The sequence below is a fragment of the Entelurus aequoreus genome, linkage group LG04 (assembly GCF_033978785.1).
Source record: "Entelurus aequoreus isolate RoL-2023_Sb linkage group LG04, RoL_Eaeq_v1.1, whole genome shotgun sequence".
Taxonomy (NCBI): domain Eukaryota; kingdom Metazoa; phylum Chordata; class Actinopteri; order Syngnathiformes; family Syngnathidae; genus Entelurus; species Entelurus aequoreus.
The window spans coordinates 52,893,919-52,916,611 of record NC_084734.1 but is presented as its reverse complement, the minus strand read 5'-3'; the positions used below and the strand labels follow the sequence as shown (position 1 = coordinate 52,916,611).

Genomic DNA, 22,693 nt, shown 5'->3' with positions numbered 1-22,693 from the left:
TAAAAAATTATAGACATTGTTTCACATGAATAAAAAGTGTAAAAATAATTTTGAAATCAAGGGCCTCCAAATAAAATTTTGCTAAAGGCGCCAAATTAGCCAGGGGCAGCCCTGGATGCACAACTCCCCAACTCTTTGTGAGCACGCTTATTGACAATCTGCACTTGTGGCAAGAATTCGCAGTAAACGTCAACAAATGTCCTGGAACTTTTCTAACACACCTTTTGGATTGCCAGTGGGAAAAAAAAACAACTGAGGTTTAAATTTAATTCTGGCAGACAGCTGGACATACATAGTACATCCAAGAAAAGACAGCAGATGAGCACGACTGACTAAGTCTCACCTGTGATGGATTTAATGGTTTCACTGGAAACCGTCTGGCCGATGAGATCATACTGAACCAGGCTGGAGGATTCAGGAGGTACCTCTACGGAGTGCTCGGACCCTTTAGTCCAAGTATAGATCATCTCAGTTATGGGATAGGCATCTGTGGGCAGCAAAGGAACACCAGTTACTCATTTACAATACAGTCACTACATTCACACACACACACGCACATATTTATATACATACACATACATATACATATACACACACACACATTTATATATATATATATATATGTACACATACATACATACATATAACACTTATGCATATACATACAGTATGTATATATGTATGTGAAGTGAAGTGAAGTGAAGTGAATTCTATTTATATAGCGCTTTTCTCTAGTGACTCAAAGCGCTTTACATAGTGAAACCCCAATATCTAAGTTACATTTAAACCAGTGTGGGTGGCACTGAGAGCAGGTGGGTAAAGTGTCTTGCCCAAGGACACAACGGCAGTGACTAGGATGGCGGAAGCAGGGATCGAACCTGCAACCCTCAAGTTGATGGCACGGCCACTCTCGTCGTCGTCGTCGGCGGTCACTCGAAACGAGTATGACTGTCCTCCGTAGGGAGGACGCCTGTGCGTGGAATCTTTTAATGTGGGGAGACTGGTGCACGGTCAGCCACCACACAGTCCTTGGCATTGAGCGGGCCAGGGTCCAGTGGCATGGAGACCAAGACGACTGGGGACCCGTCTTTGCTGCAGCCTTCATCCGCCTTCCCAGCCGTTGTGGTGCATTCCGCTGCCGCCATCTTCCGCCTGGTCCACCGTTGAGGCGGTTTTCACTATTCGCCCATAGCTGGGGTTATTTACCCATAGCTGGGACAGGGGTTGACTGGGCACCAGGGCATGTCCACACACCGGTGGGCCTGCATGCCCCGTCTCTGGGGCCCCCTGCTGCTCCGAGATCCCGTACAACTTAGCCTGGAACCGCGAGGTTCCAGTTACCGTGTGTGGCCACGAGGAGGCATGTACGAGTCTTGACAATGGAGAGGCTATGTACCGGCTGAGGAGGCTTATGCACTCGGCTCCTCTTTTCGCCCTCTGAGACAGAGGGCTAGCCGGCGGCACTAGCTGAAAGCAATGAGTATCAGGCAGAAGCAGCATGCAGCATAGCAAGCAAAAGCGGCATGCAGCATGCACTAACTACAGGTACTACTACTCCAAGGCTACTGCACTAGACGCATCACATCGCCCTGTGCGATGTTTTCTGCACACACACACACGGCCACTCTACCAACCGAGCTATACCGCCCCTGTGTATAGGAATGTATATGTATATGGATATGTATCTGTGTATATGTATATACAGTATGTATGTGTACATATATGTATATGTGTATATATATGAACAGTATATGTATGTATATGTGTGTATATAGTTTATCTATACACAGATACATACACACATATATACACACACATAAATGTATATACATAAATATGTATATATGTACATATATATACATATATGTATATACACATGTGTATATATATACACATATACACATATATAAATATACAAATATGTATATACACATGTATATATACATATACATGTATATATACACATATACACGTATATATATATATATATATATATATATATATACATATGCATTAGGGGTGTGGGAAAAATCGATTCGAATTCGAATCGCGATTCTCACGTTGTGCGATTCAGAATCGATTCTCATTTTTTTTCATTTTTTAAAAATCGATTTAAAAAAAAAAAAATTATATATATATATATATATATATTTATTTATTTATTTTATTTTATTTTTTTAATTAATCAATCCAACAAAACAATACACAGCAATACCATAACAATGCAATCCAATTCCAAAACCAAACCCGACCCAGCAACACTCAGAACTGCAATAAACAGAGCAATTGAGAGGAGACACAAACACGACACAGAACAAACCAAAAGTAGTGAAACAAAAATGAATATTATCAACAACAGTATCAATATTAGTTACAATTTCAACATAGCAGTGATTAAAAATCCCTCATTGACATTATCATTAGACATTTATAAAAAAAAAAAAAAAAAAAGAACAATAGTGTCACAGTGGCTTACACTTGCATCGCATCTCATAAGCTTGACAACACACTGTGTCCAATATTTTCACAAAGATAAAATAAGTCATATTTTTGGTTCATTTAATAGTTAAAACAAATGTACATTATTGCAATCAGTTGATAAAACATTGTCCTTTACAATTATAAAAGCTTTTTACAAAAATCTACTACTCTGCTTGCATGTCAGCAGACTGGGGTAGATCCTGCTGAAATCCTATGTATTGAATTAATAGAAAATCCTTTTGAATCTTGGCAAAAATCTTACCCACACGATTATCAAATGTAATACGAAAATTAATTCATACTGACCAAACTGGCTTCATGGAAGGTCGACAATCTTCAGACAATACAAGGAAATTGTTTAATGCTATTTACTATGCTAGAAGTCCCCCTTATCCCACAGCAGTATGTATGTTGATGCGGAAAAGGCATTCGACCGCATAAACTGCTCATTTATGTTTTGCACATTACGTAAATTTGGATTTGGAGATAATTTTATACAATGGATTAAGATGCTTTATACAAGGCCCATGGCATCAGTCAAAACCAATAATCATATTTCAGAACCTTTTTCGTTAAAAAGAGGAGTAAAACAGGGATGTCCTGCATCTGTATTATTATTTAATTTGGTTATTGAACCCTTAGCTGCAAAAATAAGAAGTGAAAATAATATTCATGTTATAAAAATTGGCTCTCAGTATAATAAGCTATCGATGTATTGTGACGACATAATTCTCTACCGCTGTCACATGTTAACTCCTCTCTACACTATATCAATAATGTCATCACTGAATATGGCTGTTTATCAGGGTATAAAGTCAATTGGGACAAATGTGAAATATTACCACTTAACACTGCAAGAAATCAAAAGTTCAGAACTCCAAAATTGGGTTTTGTTTTGAAATTGTATTGCATTATTATGGTATTGTTGTGTATTGTTTTCATTTAAAAAAAAAAAAAAAATCGTGTTGAATTGAAAAAAAATCGATTTTGAATCGAATCGTGACCCCAAGAATCGATTCTGAATCGAATCGTGGGACACCCAAAGATTCCCAGCCCTAATATGCATGTATATACATATACATGTACATATGTATGTATGTATGTATATATATATACACATACATACATACACGTATACATATATATAAATACATATATATATATACATAAAAAATTTACATATACACATACACACAAATATACTGAATACATACACACACATACATATACACATATATACATTTTATATACACATTTATATATATATATATATATATATATATATATATATATATATATATATATTGAGCTTGAGCTTAATAGAACACGAAAACCTTTAGGCAGTGATGGGCAGTAACAATATACATGTAGCTAAGCTATGTAGCGTTACTACATTTTGCAGTAGCTTGGCGGTAGCTTAGTTACTTTTTTAATGAGTAGATATTCCAGTAGGTTAGTTCATGTTCGACCCATGTAGCGAGGTAGCTTACATCAAAGCTACAAACTACAAAGAGAGAAAATGGCCTGTGAATCCAGGCCGGAAAAAATATTGAAAATACAATGACCTGGATGAATGAGAACATCCATTTGTACGAAGAAAATCCATGATGAATGGTTGGTGTTTGTATGATGAGTCACAATTGGCTAAGTTTAGGGCGAAACATTACGGATTGGCCAATCAGAGGCAAGGTAAGGCGGGTCATCGAAAACTAGTAAGCAAAACCATAACAGTCATGCACTCATGTCACATGATGATGAGGGAGTCAGAGACAGAGGGACGCTTCAAGCTGACAACTCAGAGAAAAAAAAAAAAGAACAATAGTTGAACATGGCGGAGGGATTCTCTTCCTTTAGTGATGAAGATGACGTGCAGGAAACCCACAATAACGTGTGTCCTTGGCCATATTTAGACAAATGTATACGTTTAGAGAAAACAATGCCCAAAATCTTAGTTTGTAATTGTGAACCAAAATCACAACTGCTCTCTTCATCTCAGATGTGGAACACACTAAGAAACAGATATTAAGGTGAGTTGAGTTCATGAAAAGTTTTACTGCACATAACCATTACAAACTGTTCCCAAACAACATACAAGTCATTGTTTTTGTCAAGATATAGATAGATGCTGTTTTTACTGTAGATAGAAAAATTAATAACACTATAGAGGTGGGTCAAAGAAAAGGCAAACTAAATAAATACATACAGTGGGTTGCGGGGACCCCTAGAGGTAGTGGTAGGGTGTCCCCAGCTAAATGGCAGATAGTTAATAGTAATGGACCCTTATTGTGTCCATTTGTACACTCTCAGTTAGATTAACCTTGATATTATACATGTGGGTCTATAGATATAAATACCGTTAAATATAGTTTTGATGTAGCAAACTACTTTTGAAGTGTAGCTTGTAGTGTAGCTTGCTACAATTCTCTGGGGATAGCTTCCCCTGTAACTTAGCTACATTTAATCGAGAGTTACTTGTAGCTTAGCTTACTACAATCTGATGCCTGTTTTTGCTAATATCAAACTGATATCAATACAAAATAATATACAATTCAGACAATCTTAAGCTCAAACCCCCTCCTGGAGCTGTTCTTTGGGGGTCTATACAGTGTTACCTAAATTTGCTACAGTTTTTCTTCACTCAAGGTTGCAAATATCTCCTCCTAATGTTGATGAAAAAAACTTGGGAGAGGCTATTCTTGTCAAGGTGAAAAGCCAGTGCTGCAATATAATTGGATCCAACTTGCATTCTATGATTATCCATCCATCCATTTTCTACCGCTTGTCCCTTTTTGGGGTGCATTCTATGATTAAATGTATTCAAATGTGTTCTCTTGCAATAAATACAAGATTGTAATACTTTGGAATAACTTCAAGGTAAGTAACATATCTGACAAAGGCTGCCATTAAATCCTGCAGCAGTGTGACTGGCGGCGTTTAGGGACAAAAAGGATATTATTAAGATTGCGTTTTAATGTCCCAAAGTTTGCCACCAGAGTGCTTTGGCCACTCTGTAGATGCGCCACAAAATGACAGCTGTCTTTGCGTCGCACTCCCTATGGGACTCAGCACCAGCAGGACACCAACTGTGCTGCCAAAATGAAATGACTCTGGTGTGTCATGGAGTGTGCACACAAGTCCAGATGGAGAAGCAGAAAAGAGAGAGGGAGGAAGAGGGGGAAGTGAAGGCAGAGGAGAACGAGGGGAAAGTAAGCACACATACACACACACACACACACACACACACACACACACACACACACACACACACACACACACATGAACCATCTATGGAAAATAGCTGCATAGGTCTTTGCTATCCTCAGGCAAAGGAAGGGATTCTGACCTTTCCTTTGCTTGAGGCCACATCACATCAGGGGTCACTTTCTCCTGACTGGAGGTGAGCGCCAGGAAGAGCAGGACGACAATAACCTAAAATATGTCCTCTACAATGTCACCGTGCTGCGTAAATGACGGCAGATTGGCCAAGAGGAAAGGCAAGGCCTGATTTCCATGACTTGTCTCTCTCTCTCTCTCAGATATCCTCTCACAAATCTGCTGCCTTCGTCTGATAAGAACGAGCTTGTCTGTTTGGGTAGCTACTTGAATTGAGATAAGGCATTTCTGCTGACCAGTCAGCCAGCCACAAAACAATGGCGCTGAGTTGGGCTTTCATTGTTCACTGTGCTGAAATTGTGGTGATTTAGCACCGTACAAGTTTTGTGCTTTGCAGTAAAGACTCCATGATTGTGCAAGAATGGGAGAAGTAATGGGATTGAGACACACACACACTCGCACTACACTTACAGCTTCCGAACTTGAGGGGGCACGCATGTCCGTCCATGGGGAAGTCCACCAGCTTCATGGGACATTCTGCACTAATCGTCAATCTGTTGCCAGGCAGAAGAAAGGAAGACCAGTTAGTGATGGACTAGAAACGTGAACATAACACCCAAGACTTCTGCCACCTTGTTATGTTGAAAGCTAGTGTACTGGTGCGCATGTGTGTGTTTATATGCAGTTTGTCATAGAAGACCTTTCGCCTCTTATCCATGCGGGCGTCATCAGTTCCTCTTGTTGTGGGGCAGACTGGCCACCAAATTTGAGATAAAATAAATATGTTCACTTACATTAGCCGCATCGGACCATAAACCGCAGGTAAATACCGGTACAAAATAGTTAGTAAATGTTTATTTACGTACCTTTAATTGTTTCCAAATGGTGCCTGTAACATGCAGTAAAACGGCTTATCAAACAAAACAGAAGTCATCGCCATGGACCATCCCTGAACAGAGGTGGACTGCAACAGCAACTATCTCCCACATACAACACCGTCATTTCACTAATAAATAACAACAGGACATAGGCACTCTTTGGTTGATGGTAGAGGGCACTTTTCAAAATCTTTTTTTGATCGTTAAGCCACATAATACTTTAATGCTAAAAAGGGATGATTCCATTCTATTAGCTGCTGTTGGTTTTGGTGTTGTTGTTAAGCGATTGGTACTTCTGCACAGGACTCAGAAAGATTGTCTGCTTGAAGTCCTCCTCATAGACCGTAGCAATTTTGTAAAACATGCGGGAGTGCAGGTCAACAGCCGACATCGAGAGCAGCAAAGCTCAGTGGTTGCACACGACGTCGGGAAAGGGTTGCGTCCATCACACGCAAAGGAATGGCGGTCACACATGCGCAAAACCTACGTTGTTATCCTCACTCCATTTGCGAAGGCGCCGACCTTGCTTGTCGCCAGATGACCAGAAACCGCTGGTTCCTGAGGCTTAACGTCTCCTGGGTTTTAATCAGAGCCCTGTTAGCCGGGATGTGGCCCTAATACCGCTGGGTGCCCGACCTGTCCGCCACAGGTGGCCCTACCAGGAACCATAGTTCCAAACGGCATAGCTACGACACTACAACATTGCCACCACCCCTACGATGGTGAGGAAGGGTTAGACTTTAGGGGGGGCTCCTTTGCATCTTAAAAGGGTGTCTTTTTTTGTTCTACATTTAAAACATTTCCTTGTGTAATGGTAATGGTGGCTCTTAGGTCAGAATTTTGCATGATTTTGTTTTACAGACCATTTTCAAGACACTTTCTGACTGTCTCTTCAGAATGCGCCGTTTTAAGTTGTTTTGTGTTTTTTGTCTTATTTACGTGCAGAAACCCTCATCCAGTCCAAGCCCCCTTCAACTGCGTCTCCACCTCGTTGTCCATGTTGTAGTTTTTTGCGCTTTTATATGGAGTCTACTGACAGATATAAGTTAAAACTATACGCTACTTTTTATTAGAAATGGCAACAGTGGAGGATGAATGTGCTTGTACGAGCCAGTCTGAACCACAACAAGACGATAGTGTAAATAAGGAACTTATCAACTACAACTGGATAAAAATGGCACACTTGGGTAAACCTCTACCATATATGGAGATATCTGCTGACGTAACAAAGGTAAAATACATCACTAATGCCTCAAATTGGAGCATGTTTTGAAGAAACGCACGCTGAACAAAGCATACGTAGCAGGATATCCTTGTAAACATGCTGGTTTTAGGTCCGAAAATGCCATCAACATAAAGTCCTGGAGCTTTTCTGGCGCACTGGGTGTTTTTTTTGGTTTGAAATGTAAATTATTTTTAGTGGAATTGGGCAATTAACCAATTAGTTGATCAATAGGTGATAATTGTGACAAGTAGAGGTGGGAAAAAATATGGACAAGGCAATATTATCTATCTATCTAATCTATATGTCACAACAATTTTTAACAATTACTATTTTCATTTTTTTTTCGTTTAGTTAAATGTATCTCAAGGACAACCTCCGCACCTACACTTAGCAAAGTGTCACTGCACTTCTACCTCGCTAATGGGGTGGTGAGCAAGGCAGTACAAGAAGTGGACAGTTAGAGGGTATTTTTTTACATTTATGTGGCTAAAACCGGATTGCACAATTGCAATAAATGGATTGGATCAATTAAATGACATTGTTTTTTGTCCAATGAAATATTACTGAAGTCTAGTGTACATACAAACAACTTGTATTTTAAGCTGCCCTTTGAATGAGTCAGTCAATGATTTACAATATCGAATTATATGGCAACACTGTTTCGTATCGTGACTCAAGTGAAGTCCTTGCCAAACCCCAGACCTAATGACAATTGTCAGGAATTGTTCATTAATAGCTTCTTTAAAAATGTTTTGTTTGTGAAGTACTCTTACAGAGCTAGTGACCTGAATAACAAACTGTTTTTAATATGTTCATTAGTATGCTAGCATTAAAACAAGAGTTCAGAACATTCAGGGAAAGATTACAACACTTTGACTGCAACCTTACACACTGACGCCAACTCAGTGGCACTGCATTGCTTCATTGCTCTTCTTTTTGGGGTTTTTGACAGGATTAAAGTTCTAAGTGTTTGGACAACTGTTAAAAAGTTATATATGTGGAAAAACATCAACATTTTTACACTGCAATGGGGAAATTAGCTCATTTAAGTGAAGCCCAAATACTTAAAGAAAAAAATGCCGTTGACTCCTCATCCTTGAATTGCTAGTCCTGAAAACGTCATTCAGGACTTGTTTTTCGATCAATATTTAGCAGCTGCACTCAAATATATTTCATGGAAGTGTTTTTGACTGAATGTTGACTCAAAATAGTTTACACCAAGTACAGACTTGATCTCACAGGGAATTTGCCTGACCGCTCAGCTAAGTCTGTCTTGTGCTGTCATCTGAAATAAACGCAAACTCTGGCAGGCTATGAATTATGGATTCCCCTTCTGGAGATCTTGTTTAATACGAAACCCATTATCGAGTCCTGCCAATGTAATCGATTACGACGGCAATGGGCATAGCACCTCATGGTGTAGAGAATGGTGCCGTTCTTCATGATGCGGAACAGTTTGTTGGGCGCCGTCATGTTGTGGGCCACCGACTTCTTGCCGTTCCTGAAGAAAGTGTCTGGTGTCCAAACTTTGGTCACCATCAAGTTGTTGAGCCTTAAAATCTCAATGGGACCCTCGTACGTCAACCTTCGGTCCACCCACGTTTGCCGAAAGAAAACATCCATCGTATATTCCTAAAAAAAAAAAAAAACAAGGCAACTAAAAATCTACATTTCCAATGTGTTGTTGGTTGAGACTCACAATACACTGCTCAGAAATATGAAGGAAATATCTCAATTACGCACCCCGGATCTATTCCAGATCGTAGTTAAAAGTCTACTTTAGTTGCATATTCTCACATGTCATTTATTTGCCATAAGTTGTACATTATTACTTTTTTAATGGTAGCCTAAATAGAGAATGGTTTGAGTTTGCATGTTCTCCCCGTGACTGCGTGGGTTCCCTTCGGGTATTCCGGCTTCCTCCCACCTCCAAAGACATGCACCTGGGGATAGGTTGATTAGTATGCTAGAATTACTAAATTGGCCCTAGTGTGTGAATGTGGGTGTGAATGTCGTCTATCTGTGTTGGCCCTGCGATGAGGTGGCGACTTGTCCAGGGTGTACCCAAGTGCAGCTGGGATAGGCTCCAGCACCCCCCGCGACTCCGAGAGGGACAAGCGGTAGAAAATGGATGGATGGATAGATGGTTTGATGACGCAATCTGCAGGTGGAAAAAAAGAGTACTGCAGCTATGAATCCAGCAGAGAGTGCTGTCTCGAAAGTCAAACCAGCAGGAAGATGCTTTGACAAGACAAGATGTTGTGTAACTGCACGTTTTGTAAAACACTATATACTCTAATTGTTTCTTCATGTCTAAAACTCAATTTAAAATGTGTTTAATAACTGTGAGAGGCATATTAAAATCAAGGGTGTCCCGATTCGATATTGATATCGGATATCAATACGATAAACAAAAGCACAAGTATGGGATTATATTGGCTTGTATCTAAAATCTCCGATACAAGCAGTCATGCGGCACTTTTACTTATTTATTTAAATGTCCTCCAATAAGCACACAAGTGTGGTATTTTCTTGTACTTTAGTCCAGGGGTGTCAAACTCAAATACAGAGTGGGCCAAAATTTTAAACTGAACAAAGCCGCGGGCCAAGGTTGAACAAATTAACATTTTAATAGGGACCTAAACAAGTTTTGCATTGAATATTGAACAAGCAAGGCTTATATAACTTTATAGTGACATGCAAAATCGAGTTTCAAATAATAATAATAATAATTAAAAAATATCAATGGCATATCAAATACAATTTAAATAAAAATTTAATGCCTCTTTTCTATTTGCAGCCTTCTGAGGTAAATATCAACATTAACTTTTTCCACAGGCTAATAAATTTTAAAATAAAATAACAATGCATAAACCAACCATTCAGAACTTTAAACTGCTCAGTTTGCAACACACTGATCTAATCTGATGTGCCCAAGCCAGATACCTGCCATCTTTTCTTGGATGCTAGTTCATTAATGTCGGGGCTCAGGCTTTGAGCTGAGGCAACCTTCATTATCGAACGAAGGTGTTCATCAGTCATTATATCTCGTAGTCCACCCGGACCACAGTCTTGGGGGCGTGCCTTAAAGGCACTGCCTTTAACGTCCTCTATGAACTGTCGTCACATCCGCTTTTCATCCATTCTAACAAAGTGCCGGCCCAGTCACAAGATATGTGCGGCTTCTATACGCACACACACATGAATGCAACGCATACTTGATCAACAGCGATACAGGTTACACTGAGGGTGGCCATATAAACAACTTTAACACTGTTAGAAATATACGCCACACTGTGAATCCACACCAAACAAGAATGACAAACACATTTCGGAAGAACATCCGCACCGTAACACAACATAAACACAACAGAACAAATACCCAGAACCCTTTGCAGCACTAACGCCACTTCCTCTTCAATGCCAATCTAATTTTTGTATATTCCGGCATCGTATGCAGTGGACATTAGATTTTTGTCTATTTATTGTCAGAGTTACGAAATTCGAAGAAAAACAAATCACAGTCTGTAGGAACGCTTTGCTGTTTTTAGGACCTACTGCAAAAAAAGATCGGTTTATTTGTGGGGAATCACCGCTAGTTGCTCTTGATAGCATACATGCCAGCATACAAAAGAAAGGCTTTGCCCAAAACCTAACGACTATGTACCTTTTTAGTCCAGGACAACACCCTAGTGTACTTACTGAAGTGTACTGACAGAACTTTTCCATTTGGTGTTTCACTGTGAAGATCATGTGTACCCGTTACTTTTCTGAGCAGTGTAAAAGAGCAAAAACACAACCTTTCATGCGCTAATAACTGGAGTGCGTACCATTTCAACGTCGGAGACAGGCCCAAAACTTGTCACATAAATGTCTGTCTTGACCTCAGTCACGGGTCCTGATGAGACAACGAAACACAGTTCATCTTCAAATGAGACACCGGTCCTGAACACATCTTCCTTACATCTAATAGGTCAAGTAACAGCTCACCTCACCCGCACTCGGCAGCATATACATTATGACCATATTTTAAAAACATCATCCCATTTGATTAGTTTCCCCTCTAGTGAAGGAATGCAGACAGTAAGCATGTTCTTTCAAATAGCTTATGTTACTAAAAGTTCTGGAAGTCGGATGTGGCTGTGCAGAAAAACAGAGCAGTGACAACTGGGGTTTTTTTTGTTGTGCATGAGAAACAAATCCTCACTTTTAGCACTCAAACTGTGCATTAAGTGTTTGTCTGGTGATTATGTAACCACACTGACATTACGTGCCAGCTTAGGAGGCTCTTCTTCTGCGTGGCATAAAAAGCAGGATATACATTGGAGTGGGGCTATACTGCAAATGTCCCATGCTAGGCAATGTTATATGGAAGTATTATTGTAGCAAAATTATTTACAAACGTGTATCTCAATCTGTGTGTGTGTAATTAAATTGACGTGCATGTGTACTAATGTGTGTGTCTGTATATTAATCCGAGTGTGTGTAATCAGATCCGCATACGTGTGTTTTAAGTTGTCCATCTGTCCCAAATCAGAAAGAACCCTCGATAGGCTGTCTACTTACACGTGACTTTTGCGTCACTTCTGCCGTGTACAATTTGTGAGCGTATAATACAACGTGTGCATGTAATACAATTTGTGTGTGCGTATCTGAGGTATGCCTACATTTAACCAACTACGGAAGACACCGCGCAATTTAAACTAATCAGAAACAACGTACAGTTGAGGTGCGTAAAAGAGAGACGCCAAGACCCGCCTAATGTTGTATCTGATTGGTTTGAATTGCGTAGTGTCTTCCATGGTTGGTTAAATGTAGGCGCAGTGGATTGATGGCTTGGTCTGGGATTGGATATTTGGATCAATCAATCAGAGTTACTCGAACTACGGCAAGTTGCGGAAACCAAAGTTTATTATTATTATGAAAAAATATACAAGTATTGAATGGGAAATATAAGCGGGAAAAATGTCAAGTGCGGCATGTAGCGAGAAAGGGTTAAATTGAGTGTGAATTGCTCAGTGGCCTAGTGGTTAGAGTGTCCGCCATGAGATCGGTAGGTCGTGAGTTCAAACCCCGGACGAGTCATACCAAAGACTGTGCTTGTCAGAATTGGGGGTTAAATCACCAAATGATTCCTGAGCGTGGCGCACGCTGCTGCTCACTGCTCCCCAGGGGGTGGAACAAGGGGATGGGTCAAATGCAGAGGCTAATTTAACCACACCTCGTGTGTGTTGGACTTTAACTTTAAGCTTGGCAGCTTTTTTAGCAAGTGTTTGAGCATGGTCCATCGTTGTTGACTTCAACGCAGAATAACATGATCAGTGGCTGCAAGGCGCCAACTAGTGGAGAGTATAAGGAAAGGCAAGGGGGACTTACAGACAGAAAACTCTGTCACATATAAAAAAAAACGACAGCCAATAAAGGTTTCCTGCTTCTGACGGATCATAGATACATACGCGCAGATTGTATTACACGCATGCACTTCTGAATGTGCGTACACGTTGTATTATTACACGCTCACACATCTGGATGCGCTCACTCAAATCTTACACGACAGAGGTGTCGCAAAAGTCACGTGTAAGTAGTTTCTGATTAGGGACAGTCAGACAGACAATTTAAAACACACGTGCGCGAATCTGAATACACTCAGATTATTATGCAGACTCACACATTATTACACACGCACGCCAATTTAGTTACACACACACATGTTGAGATATACGTTTGCAAATAATTTTGCTACAATAAAACTTCCATAATGCATGTTAGGCCATGTTAGGCAAATACAGGTCCAGTATTGCCACTACTACGTAAAAAATATTTGGGCCAAATAGAGCATTTTCCTAAACAAAGTTATTTGTGAACAATATACACAAATACAACAATACAAGACAATATCTACAAATTAATATTGTTTCACCTTTTATTCCATACAATTGTTTGAGTCAATAGTGCATATTAAAACCAAACAGAAGTATAACATAAAATAGGCTTTCATTTAAATATTAGAATACTATCACGAACTTGAGTATAGATATTAGTGAAATAGATACAAATATAGTTTAGAACTAAAAAATATAAATCCCATGACGCTAGTTTCACAGTATGGATATTAGGGCTGTGAATCTTTGGGTGTCCCATGATTCGATTCAATATCGATTCTTGGGGTCACGATACTACGGAGCCCCTAAAAGGACATGGGATTTTTTTTTTTTTAGACATGTATCTCGTGGCCACGAGAAACTTTCTCGTGGCCACGAGAAACTTTTAATAAAAAAAAAAAAAAATTTAAATTCTTTTTTTTTTTTTTTTTTATAAAAAGTTTCTCGTGGCCACGAGAAAGCATTGGATGCGTGCTGATGGTTTGGTGTGTGTTAAAATGGCAGTTTAGGAGTTAATATGGCTGTATTTCCAATTAGGACTTTCCCCCGTGTGTGTTGTGGCAAAATGTGAATGCTTGATTAGTAGGTGTGAGACAAACACTTTATCTTCCTGGTTATTGTAACGCTACGTTTTTGACATTATTTAAGACTTTATCATGCCCGGGAAAGGACAGTTTTCCTCTTCTGTGGCAGTGGGGGGTGGGCGTGGCTTGCGGACCTGCAGCGAAGCGCAGTGTGTCAGTTAGTCCGATGTTGATGTGATCAAACTTCTTTCTTGTTTGGAAAATACACACACAATTGTAACTGTTATTTCTTCCTGCAAATAATAAATATGTACAACGTGTTTGGATGTATTCATTTATGTAAAATTGTCATTAAATGTAATATTGCCTGACAAAAAGTGATACGACGTACGTAATATTTTGATATTTACACATCGCATATTTACACACGCGCATCTGACTAGAATACCCTTATGTGCATTACATATATCAACATCAACTACCTACTGTACTGTTTACTTGTTGAAATACCCTTTTTAGAACAAATATCTACCCACATAATTTATATGTGTATATATATAATATATATATATGTGTATGTATGTATGTGTATATGAGATACATGTCTAAAAAAAAAAAAAATTCCCATGTCCCTTTAGGGGCTCCGTACGATTCGATTCAAAATCGATTTTTTTTTTCAATTCAACACGATTCTCGATTCAAAAACAATTTTTTTCCCGATTCAAAACGATTCTCTATTCATTCAATACATAGGATTTCAGCAGGATCTACCCCAGTCTGCTGACATGCAAGCAGAGTAGTAGATTTTTGTAAAAAGCTTTTATAATTGTAAAAGACAATGTTTTATCAACTGATTGCAATAATGTAAATTTGTTTTAACTATTAAATGAACCAAAAATATGACTTATTTTATCTTTGTGAAAATATTGGACACAGTGTGTTGTCAAGCTTATGAGATGCGATGCAAGTGTAAGCCACTGTGACACTATTGTTCATTTTTATTTTATTATATAAATGTGTAATGATAATGTCAATGAGGGATTTTTAATCACTGCTATGTTGAAATTGTAACTAATATTGATACTGTTGTTGATAATATTCATTTTTGTTTCACTACTTTTGGTTTGTTCTGTGTCGTGTTTGTGTCTCCTCTCAATTGCTCTGTTTATTGCAGTTCTGAGTGTTGCTGGGTCGGGTTTGGTTTTGGAATTGGATTGCATTGGTATGGTATTGCTGTGTATTGTTTTGTTGGATTGATTAATTTGAAAAAAAAAAAAAAAAAAGTAAATAAATAAAAAAATAAAAATAGAAAACTGGGAATCGATTCTGAATCGCACAACGTGAGAATTACGATCCGAATTCGAATCGATTTTTTCCCACACCCCTAATGGATATGTACAGTACATATACATCCTACATTGCGTGCATTTAATGGGGGTGAAATCCACGATGGGATTTCGTCACAAACTTCCAAACATATTAAATAAACAGCAGATTTATTTAAAATGGCATTCATGCCCACGAGTGTGCCAACGTCTAATAAAAACAATAAGTCTTTCCTCTGGATGTTGAGTTCAATGACGTGCGCAGTAGCTAAATGGTGCGTTTAAGTACTTAAATGACCAATGTTATATTTGTTGCTTTTATATGTGAACGAATTAGCTTACCTAACGAAGTTAAATATTTTTGAAATGTGAATTGGGGGTTATTCAAAAAAAAAAAAAAAAGAAAATGTATACATTTTCAAATATATTTGTAAATTAAGACAACGTACCTCCAAATCCCGGTCTTAGCCTGTTGTCGTAACCGTCAAGAAGTCTGTCTAAAATCCGCGTAAAATTCTCCGGATAGATCCTTTCATCCTTCCTTGTGTGCCCGCTGGTGTTTTTTACACTGGAGATGTAAAATCAGTACACTTTAGAGACTTAAAAAAAGAAGAAGTTTGGTCGCCACGGTCAATGTGGGACTCACCAAGTCGCCAAAGAGAAAAAGTAGACCAAAGCCAGAACGCAAGCGGGACGCATCGCTGCCACCATCTCCTTCTTGTTGGCAGGACGCATCTTTGCATGCCATACTTTAAGCCTCTTCACATCGCAACACTTCCAGGTGCCTCTTCGGAATGACGAGAGAGGAGACGCGAGTTCTCCCGCAGGCTCTCCTCCACCGCGCCAAATACGCGCGGAGCAGACCCTCACCTCCAAACCTCTTCCGGCTTGGATTTTCTCGCTCCAGTTGCAACATTCAATAGTCCTGATGCTGCTTCATCCACTTCGCATCCCCACCTGCTGTGGTCCTACACAGCGTTTAAACACCTCTGACAAGCACCTTGTGGAGAAGCATGATGTCATCCTCCTCATCCTCTCATCCTCCTCATCCTCCTCATCTTCTCAACTCTACTCAACATTTGCTGGCTCCTGACAGGGTGACCTCCCCTGCTGCCTTGCATATTTCACACAAGGCGCTTTCTTCCATCCAGCATTGTGCTGCTTTTTACTCCATATAGCTGGTGGGGAGAAAAGTAATCAACTTTTATATGATCAAACTAAATAATGACGACGATGCCCCCCCTATTGATGATGCAGGATGGAGGAAAAGAGGTGTGAGAAAGTGGAGAAGGAGACTTACCGTACACTGCTGTAACCACGGACGCAACCGTCATAGACGGTACGATTATAATCACGCTTTCACCATTATCACCATTATGCACACTAAAAAATGCTGGGTTATTGTGATAACCCAGTTTATGAGTTGTGAGTGTTGGGTTAAATTGTTGAGTTATTTTAATGAAGATTAATCCATTTTGTGGGTAATAAGGGTATTATTTTAACTAGAGATGTCCGATAATGGCTTTTTTGCCGATATCCGATATTCCGATATTGTCCAACTCTTAATTACCGATTCCGATACATACAGTCGTGGAATTAACACATTATTATGCCTAATTTTGTTGTGATGCCCCGCTGGATGCATTAAACAATGTAACAAGGTTTTCCAAAATAAATCAACTCAAGTTATGGGGAAAAAAAGCCAACATGGCACTGCCATATTTATTATTGAAGTCACAAACTGCATTATTTTTTTTAACATGCCTCAAAACAGCAGCTTGGAATTTGAGACATGCTCTCCCTGAGAGAGCATGAGGAGGTTGAGGTGGGCGGGGTTGAGGTGGGGGCGGTAGGGGGCAGCGGGGGGTGTATATTGTAGCGTCCCGGAAGAGTTAGTGCTGCAATGAGTTCTGGGTATTTGTTCTGTCGTGTTTATGTTGTGTTACGGTGCGGATGTTCTCCCGAAATGTGTTTGTCATTCTTGTTTGGTGTGGGTTCACAGTGTGGCACATATTTGTAACAGTGTTAAAGTTGTTTATACAGCCACCCTCAGTGGGACCTGTATGGCTGTTAAACAAGTATGCCTTGCATTCACTTGTGTGTGTGAAAAGCCGTAGATATTATGTGATTGGGCCGGCACGCAAAGGCAGTGCCTTTAAGGCACGCCCCCAATATTGTTGTCTGGGTGTAAATCCCCCGGGAGATTTTCGGGAGGGGCACTGAAATTCGGGAGTCTCCCGGGAAAATCGGTAGGGTTGGCAAGTATGACTGGGAGAGGCGACTGCTCTGTACTTCTCCCTATGTCCGTGTACCACTCCGTACAGCGGCGTTTTTTTAAAAAGTCATACATTTTACTTTTTGAAACCGATACCGATAATTTCCGATATTACATTTTAAAGCATTTATCGGCCGATATTATCAGACATCTCTAATTTTAACTCAATTTCTGGGTTTTCAAAACTATGAACCATTTTTGGGTTGTTTTTCAATGAGTAACGCATTTTTGGGTAAAAGCCTTTTTTTTATTAAAACGGTACTTTTTTCTTGAAGGGAATTTTATTAAGGATTAATCTCATTAACATTATTTACAATCACACATCTTATGTACATACACTGCTCAGTGGCCTTGTGGTTAGAGTGTCCGCCCTGAGACTGGGAGGTTGTGAGTTCAAACCCCGGTCGAGTCATACCTAAGACTACGAAAAATGGGATCCATTGCCTCCCTGCTTGGCACTCAGCATCAAGGGTTGGAATTGGGGGTTAAATCAACAAATGATTCCCGAGCGCAGCACACGCTGCTGCTCACTGCTCACCTCCCGGGGGGTGAACATGGGGATGGGTCAAATGCAGAGGACACATTTCACCACACCCAGTGTGTGTGTGTGACTATCATTGGAACTTTAACTTTAACTTGAACTTTACATGAAAATATTTGAGCATGCTGTATAGAACTACTATTGTCATGTTTGTGTAGTTTTTGACTCCCTAAGTTCCTGTTTTGAGCACCCCTGAGTTTGTGTTTTAGTTGCCATGACTGCAGATTGTTTTCACCTGGCCCTGATTAGTGTTCGGGACGCTCACCTGCTCCTGGGCACTAATCAGAGAGCTACTTATTCCCTGCTGTTCGCCACACTCAGTCTGGCTTTCTTATTTGCTTCCACGCATCAGTTACGACGCCTACTAATTTGATTCCTGAGCTAAGCTTTGCCTTTTTGTTTGCCTGTTTACATGCTAAGCTTTTCTTATTCGCTATTCCGTTAGCTTCCCGTGCTGTCGGCACGCTGGTGCTCTTTTGTTTGTATCCGGCATGATTTTTGAACAGTAAATAATTTCCTTATCTGCGCCTTGCCTCAGGAGTCCTGTCTGGATCCTGGGAGAACGATCCATGCAGTAAAATGCGACCCCGCCGTGACAACTATGACCATACATGGCAATTCTTGTAAAAAAAAATGTCACTCGTATCTTGCTTTTGAGTATATTTTAATGGAATAACAATAATTTTGATCAGCAGTTGGGAAGAAGTAGGACAAACCAGCAGTAAAATGTATATTTTTTAACCAACCATTGGGTCAAGGCGCGCTAAATTGCGCAACCCAATAGTTGGGTTTGGTATAACCCAACATTGTAGTGAGAATACCTCATCTTTTGTGTTAAATAAATTCAACACAATAGTTGGGTTATGAGTCAACCAACATTGAGTTAGCATAACTCAACTTGGGTTAAATAATTTAACCCTATATTTTGGTTGGCATTAATCCAAAACTAAGTTATCATACAGTACCTCAAATTTTTGGTTAAATAATTCAACGCAAAAGTTGGGTTGAAAAAATTAACCCAAAATGTTGAGTTAAAATAACTCAAATAAAGGGTTTGTCCTTTTCTGAACCAGCAGTTGGGTTAAAATTGGATTATTTTTTAACCCAACATTTTTAGTGTGATGCACTGATTATACCTTTCTTATTTACCATTTACCTATTTGATATTTATTTAGTTCCTCATTTATCTGTGGTGTGGCTCAAATGGTAGAGCGGCCGTGCCAGTATCTTGAGGGTTCCAGGTTCAATTTCAGCTTACGCTATCCAAGTCACGGCCGTTGTGTCCTTGGGCAAGACACTTCACCCACCATGCTCCCTGTCCCGCTCACTGGTGTATGAATGTCAATGAATGTTTGGTGGCGGTCGGAGAGGCCGTAGGCGCAAATTGGGAGGCATGTTTCTGTCAGTCTACCCCAGGGCAGCTGTGGCTACAAATGCAGCTTACAGTGTGTGAATGTGGAGTGAATGAAGTTAAAGTACCACTGATAGTCACACACACACTAGGTGTGGTGAAATTACCCTCTGCATTTGACCTATCCCCTTGTTCCACCTTCTGGGAGGGGAGGGTAGCAGTGAGCAGCAGCGGTGGCCGCACTCGGGAATCATTTTGTTGATTTAACCCCCAATTCCAACCCTTGATGCTGAGTGCCAAGCAGGGAGGTAATGGGTCCCATTTAGTCTTTGGTATGACTCGGCCGGGGTTTGAACTCACGACCTACCGATCTGAATGATGGGTTATTCGTTTTCTCTGTCAATAACTTTGAGTGTCTAGGAAAAAACGCCATACAAATCTAATTCAACATTATTAATATTAACTCACAATTTTTTGTATTTTTTATTATTCATTGTTGTGTTATAGCTTGAGTATACACAAAAATGTGCTAGAAATTGCTATGAAACGAAAAGGGGTAGAATTAAATAAACTCTGCATCTTCTTACCCTTTTCAGACATGATGTATAATGAGAAACGGTATCATATTGTAATTGTATGAATGTTCAAAATAAATTACACTATAACCATAACCATGATTGACTTCACATCAAAAATGTATACAATCACAGATAGTCCTTGGAGATGTTGATGTAATAAATAGAAAGTAATAGTATGTATAATAACAATACAAAATAATAAACACAAAATAGTATGAATATTGAATAAATTCATAATTTTTTTGATAAAAGACTAACATTAACTTGATTAATCCACCAAGGGAAAATATTATTGATGTGGGTAGTAATAAGCTCAGCTGTCATTCATGCCTATTGAATAATTTTAATAATCCATGTTATGCTTTGTAAACACAATTCAACTTAGTTATCACATCTTACCTTTACTATACGGTTGGGAGAGCGGCCGTGCCAGTAACACGAGGGTTCCTGGTTTATATTACCGTGACTGGATATTTAGTTTGCCTTAATTAAATGTTTTTTAAACATTATGCTTTTTTGAACACCCTAACACAAAAAGGGTGTTAACATGTTTTTAAAGAGAGTTTTAAAAATACCTGCAGTGTGTTGGTGTTTTGCCAGATTTTGTATAATACAGAATTAGAATTTCTGCTGTAGGAGCACTTGCATTAAGAGGAGGAGCTACACCATGTTTTGGTACCAGTTTTACGCAATAATAACACACAATTTAGATTGCTATGTTTATAGTTTGATTGTCAAAGATGTTTGGTAATGTAAAATGTGATATTTGTACCTGAATAAATTATTCTGATATTCTGTATATTACATGTATGTATAAGTTAATGGTATTCGTATCTCTGCATGACAATGTCTTAACCTTCTCATTTTTCGGTGGTTAGACCGGGTGTGACGCATAGCGCTATTATTGGTAAGCTGGAAGTGTGTGATTGGTATGAGAATAGATGTCTTGATATGTTTTGACAAAAGTCTCAGATTAAAGTGACTCTAGCCTTCATCTCGACCCTCTTTTTTACTGCTGAGCTTTTATTCCATTTTACTAAAAGAGTTCGAATAACATCCATCCAGCCATTTTCTACTGCTTGTCTCTTTTCGAATGAATGTTTGTGTGTAATCTTTCCTTTTGTTATCACATTATCCTCTTTGCCTTCATGCAAAAAACTATTGTGATGAGAACGTGGAGGCAGGACTTTTGACCCCCATCCATCCATCCATTTTCTACCGCTTGTCCCTTTTTGGGGTTGCGGCGGGTGCTGGAGCCTGTTGAGTATAAATTCACCATTGCAGCCTCCGACACCAAAATTTAACTGGTTTCAAGATGGAGTTGCATACAGTGTGACAATTCAAATGGGTCATTTTTGTCGCAATAAGTAACCACACACACACACACACACACACACACACACACACACACACACACACACACACACACACACACACACACACACTCATGTACACTGCTGGAGGAAGTGGGACAAGCCACATGCTGCGTCACACATTTCTCTGCACATGAATGTGTGTGCTTCTGTTCAATTCTGCAGTACAAAACACACACAAACACAGTTTAAGTTGAAAAAACATCTAGTAAATTCCTTACATGTGAAGAACATACACTCTTCCCAATTCCCTGCACTGCCACCCACCCTAGCCCACCCACAACACACACAACCAAGGCAGAACTGTGGGGGATGACAAGTGCAGCCTTTCTTCCAAGTGTGTGTTTTTGAAACATATCATTACTATTCTCTTACTTGACAAACTTCGAATAGCATTTAATAGAAATTCAATTGTAGTTCAAAATGTATTCAATTACGAGGATAGATAGATAGATAGATAGATAGATAGATAGATAGATAGATAGATAGATAGATAGATAGATAGATAGATAGATAGATAGATAGATAGATAGATAGATAGATAGATAGATAGATAGATAGATAGATAGATAGATAGATAGATAGATAGATAGATAGATAGATAGATTCCTTGAAACTGTCCCTTCATGCTTTGTAAGCCGCACACCCTGCAGCAGAGATAACTGCTAAGATAACCTACTTTTGTCCGTGTCCGTGTGTGTGTGTGTGTGTGTGTGTGTGTGTGTGTGTGTGTGTGTGTGTGTGTGTGTGTGTGTGTGTGTGTGTGTGTGTGTGTGTGTGTGTGTGTGTCTGTGTGTGTGTGTGTGTGTGTGTGTGGTGTGTGTGAGCGAGGATGGTAGAAAAAGGTAAAGCATGACCATGTGATCTAAGGAGTTAAAGGGGGCGTGGCCGAGAAGGGTCATTACATTACCTTTTAGATACATGCTG

At 39.5% G+C, this 22,693-nt stretch overlaps 1 protein-coding gene across 2 annotated transcripts in view; it reads right to left on the bottom strand.

Moving 5' to 3' along the window:
* LOC133648824 (gamma-aminobutyric acid receptor subunit alpha-6-like) overlaps positions 1–16,687 on the bottom strand; it is a 38,737-nt gene extending 22,050 nt beyond the window's left edge. Inside the window, exons 1-6 of one of the 2 annotated variants that reach the window (XM_062045288.1) lie at positions 16,295–16,687; positions 16,098–16,216; positions 11,748–11,815; positions 9,329–9,549; positions 6,286–6,368; positions 344–487 (exon numbers count right to left, since the gene is read on the bottom strand). In XM_062045288.1, coding sequence (XP_061901272.1) covers positions 344–487; positions 6,286–6,368; positions 9,329–9,549; positions 11,748–11,815; positions 16,098–16,216; positions 16,295–16,383 — 724 coding nt within the window. In that variant the 5' untranslated portion in view covers positions 16,384–16,687. The remainder of the gene's footprint in view (positions 1–343; positions 488–6,285; positions 6,369–9,328; positions 9,550–11,747; positions 11,816–16,097; positions 16,217–16,294) is intronic. The other variant, XM_062045289.1, reaches the window with a different exon arrangement.
* Between the last annotated feature and the right edge of the window lie 6,006 nt (positions 16,688–22,693).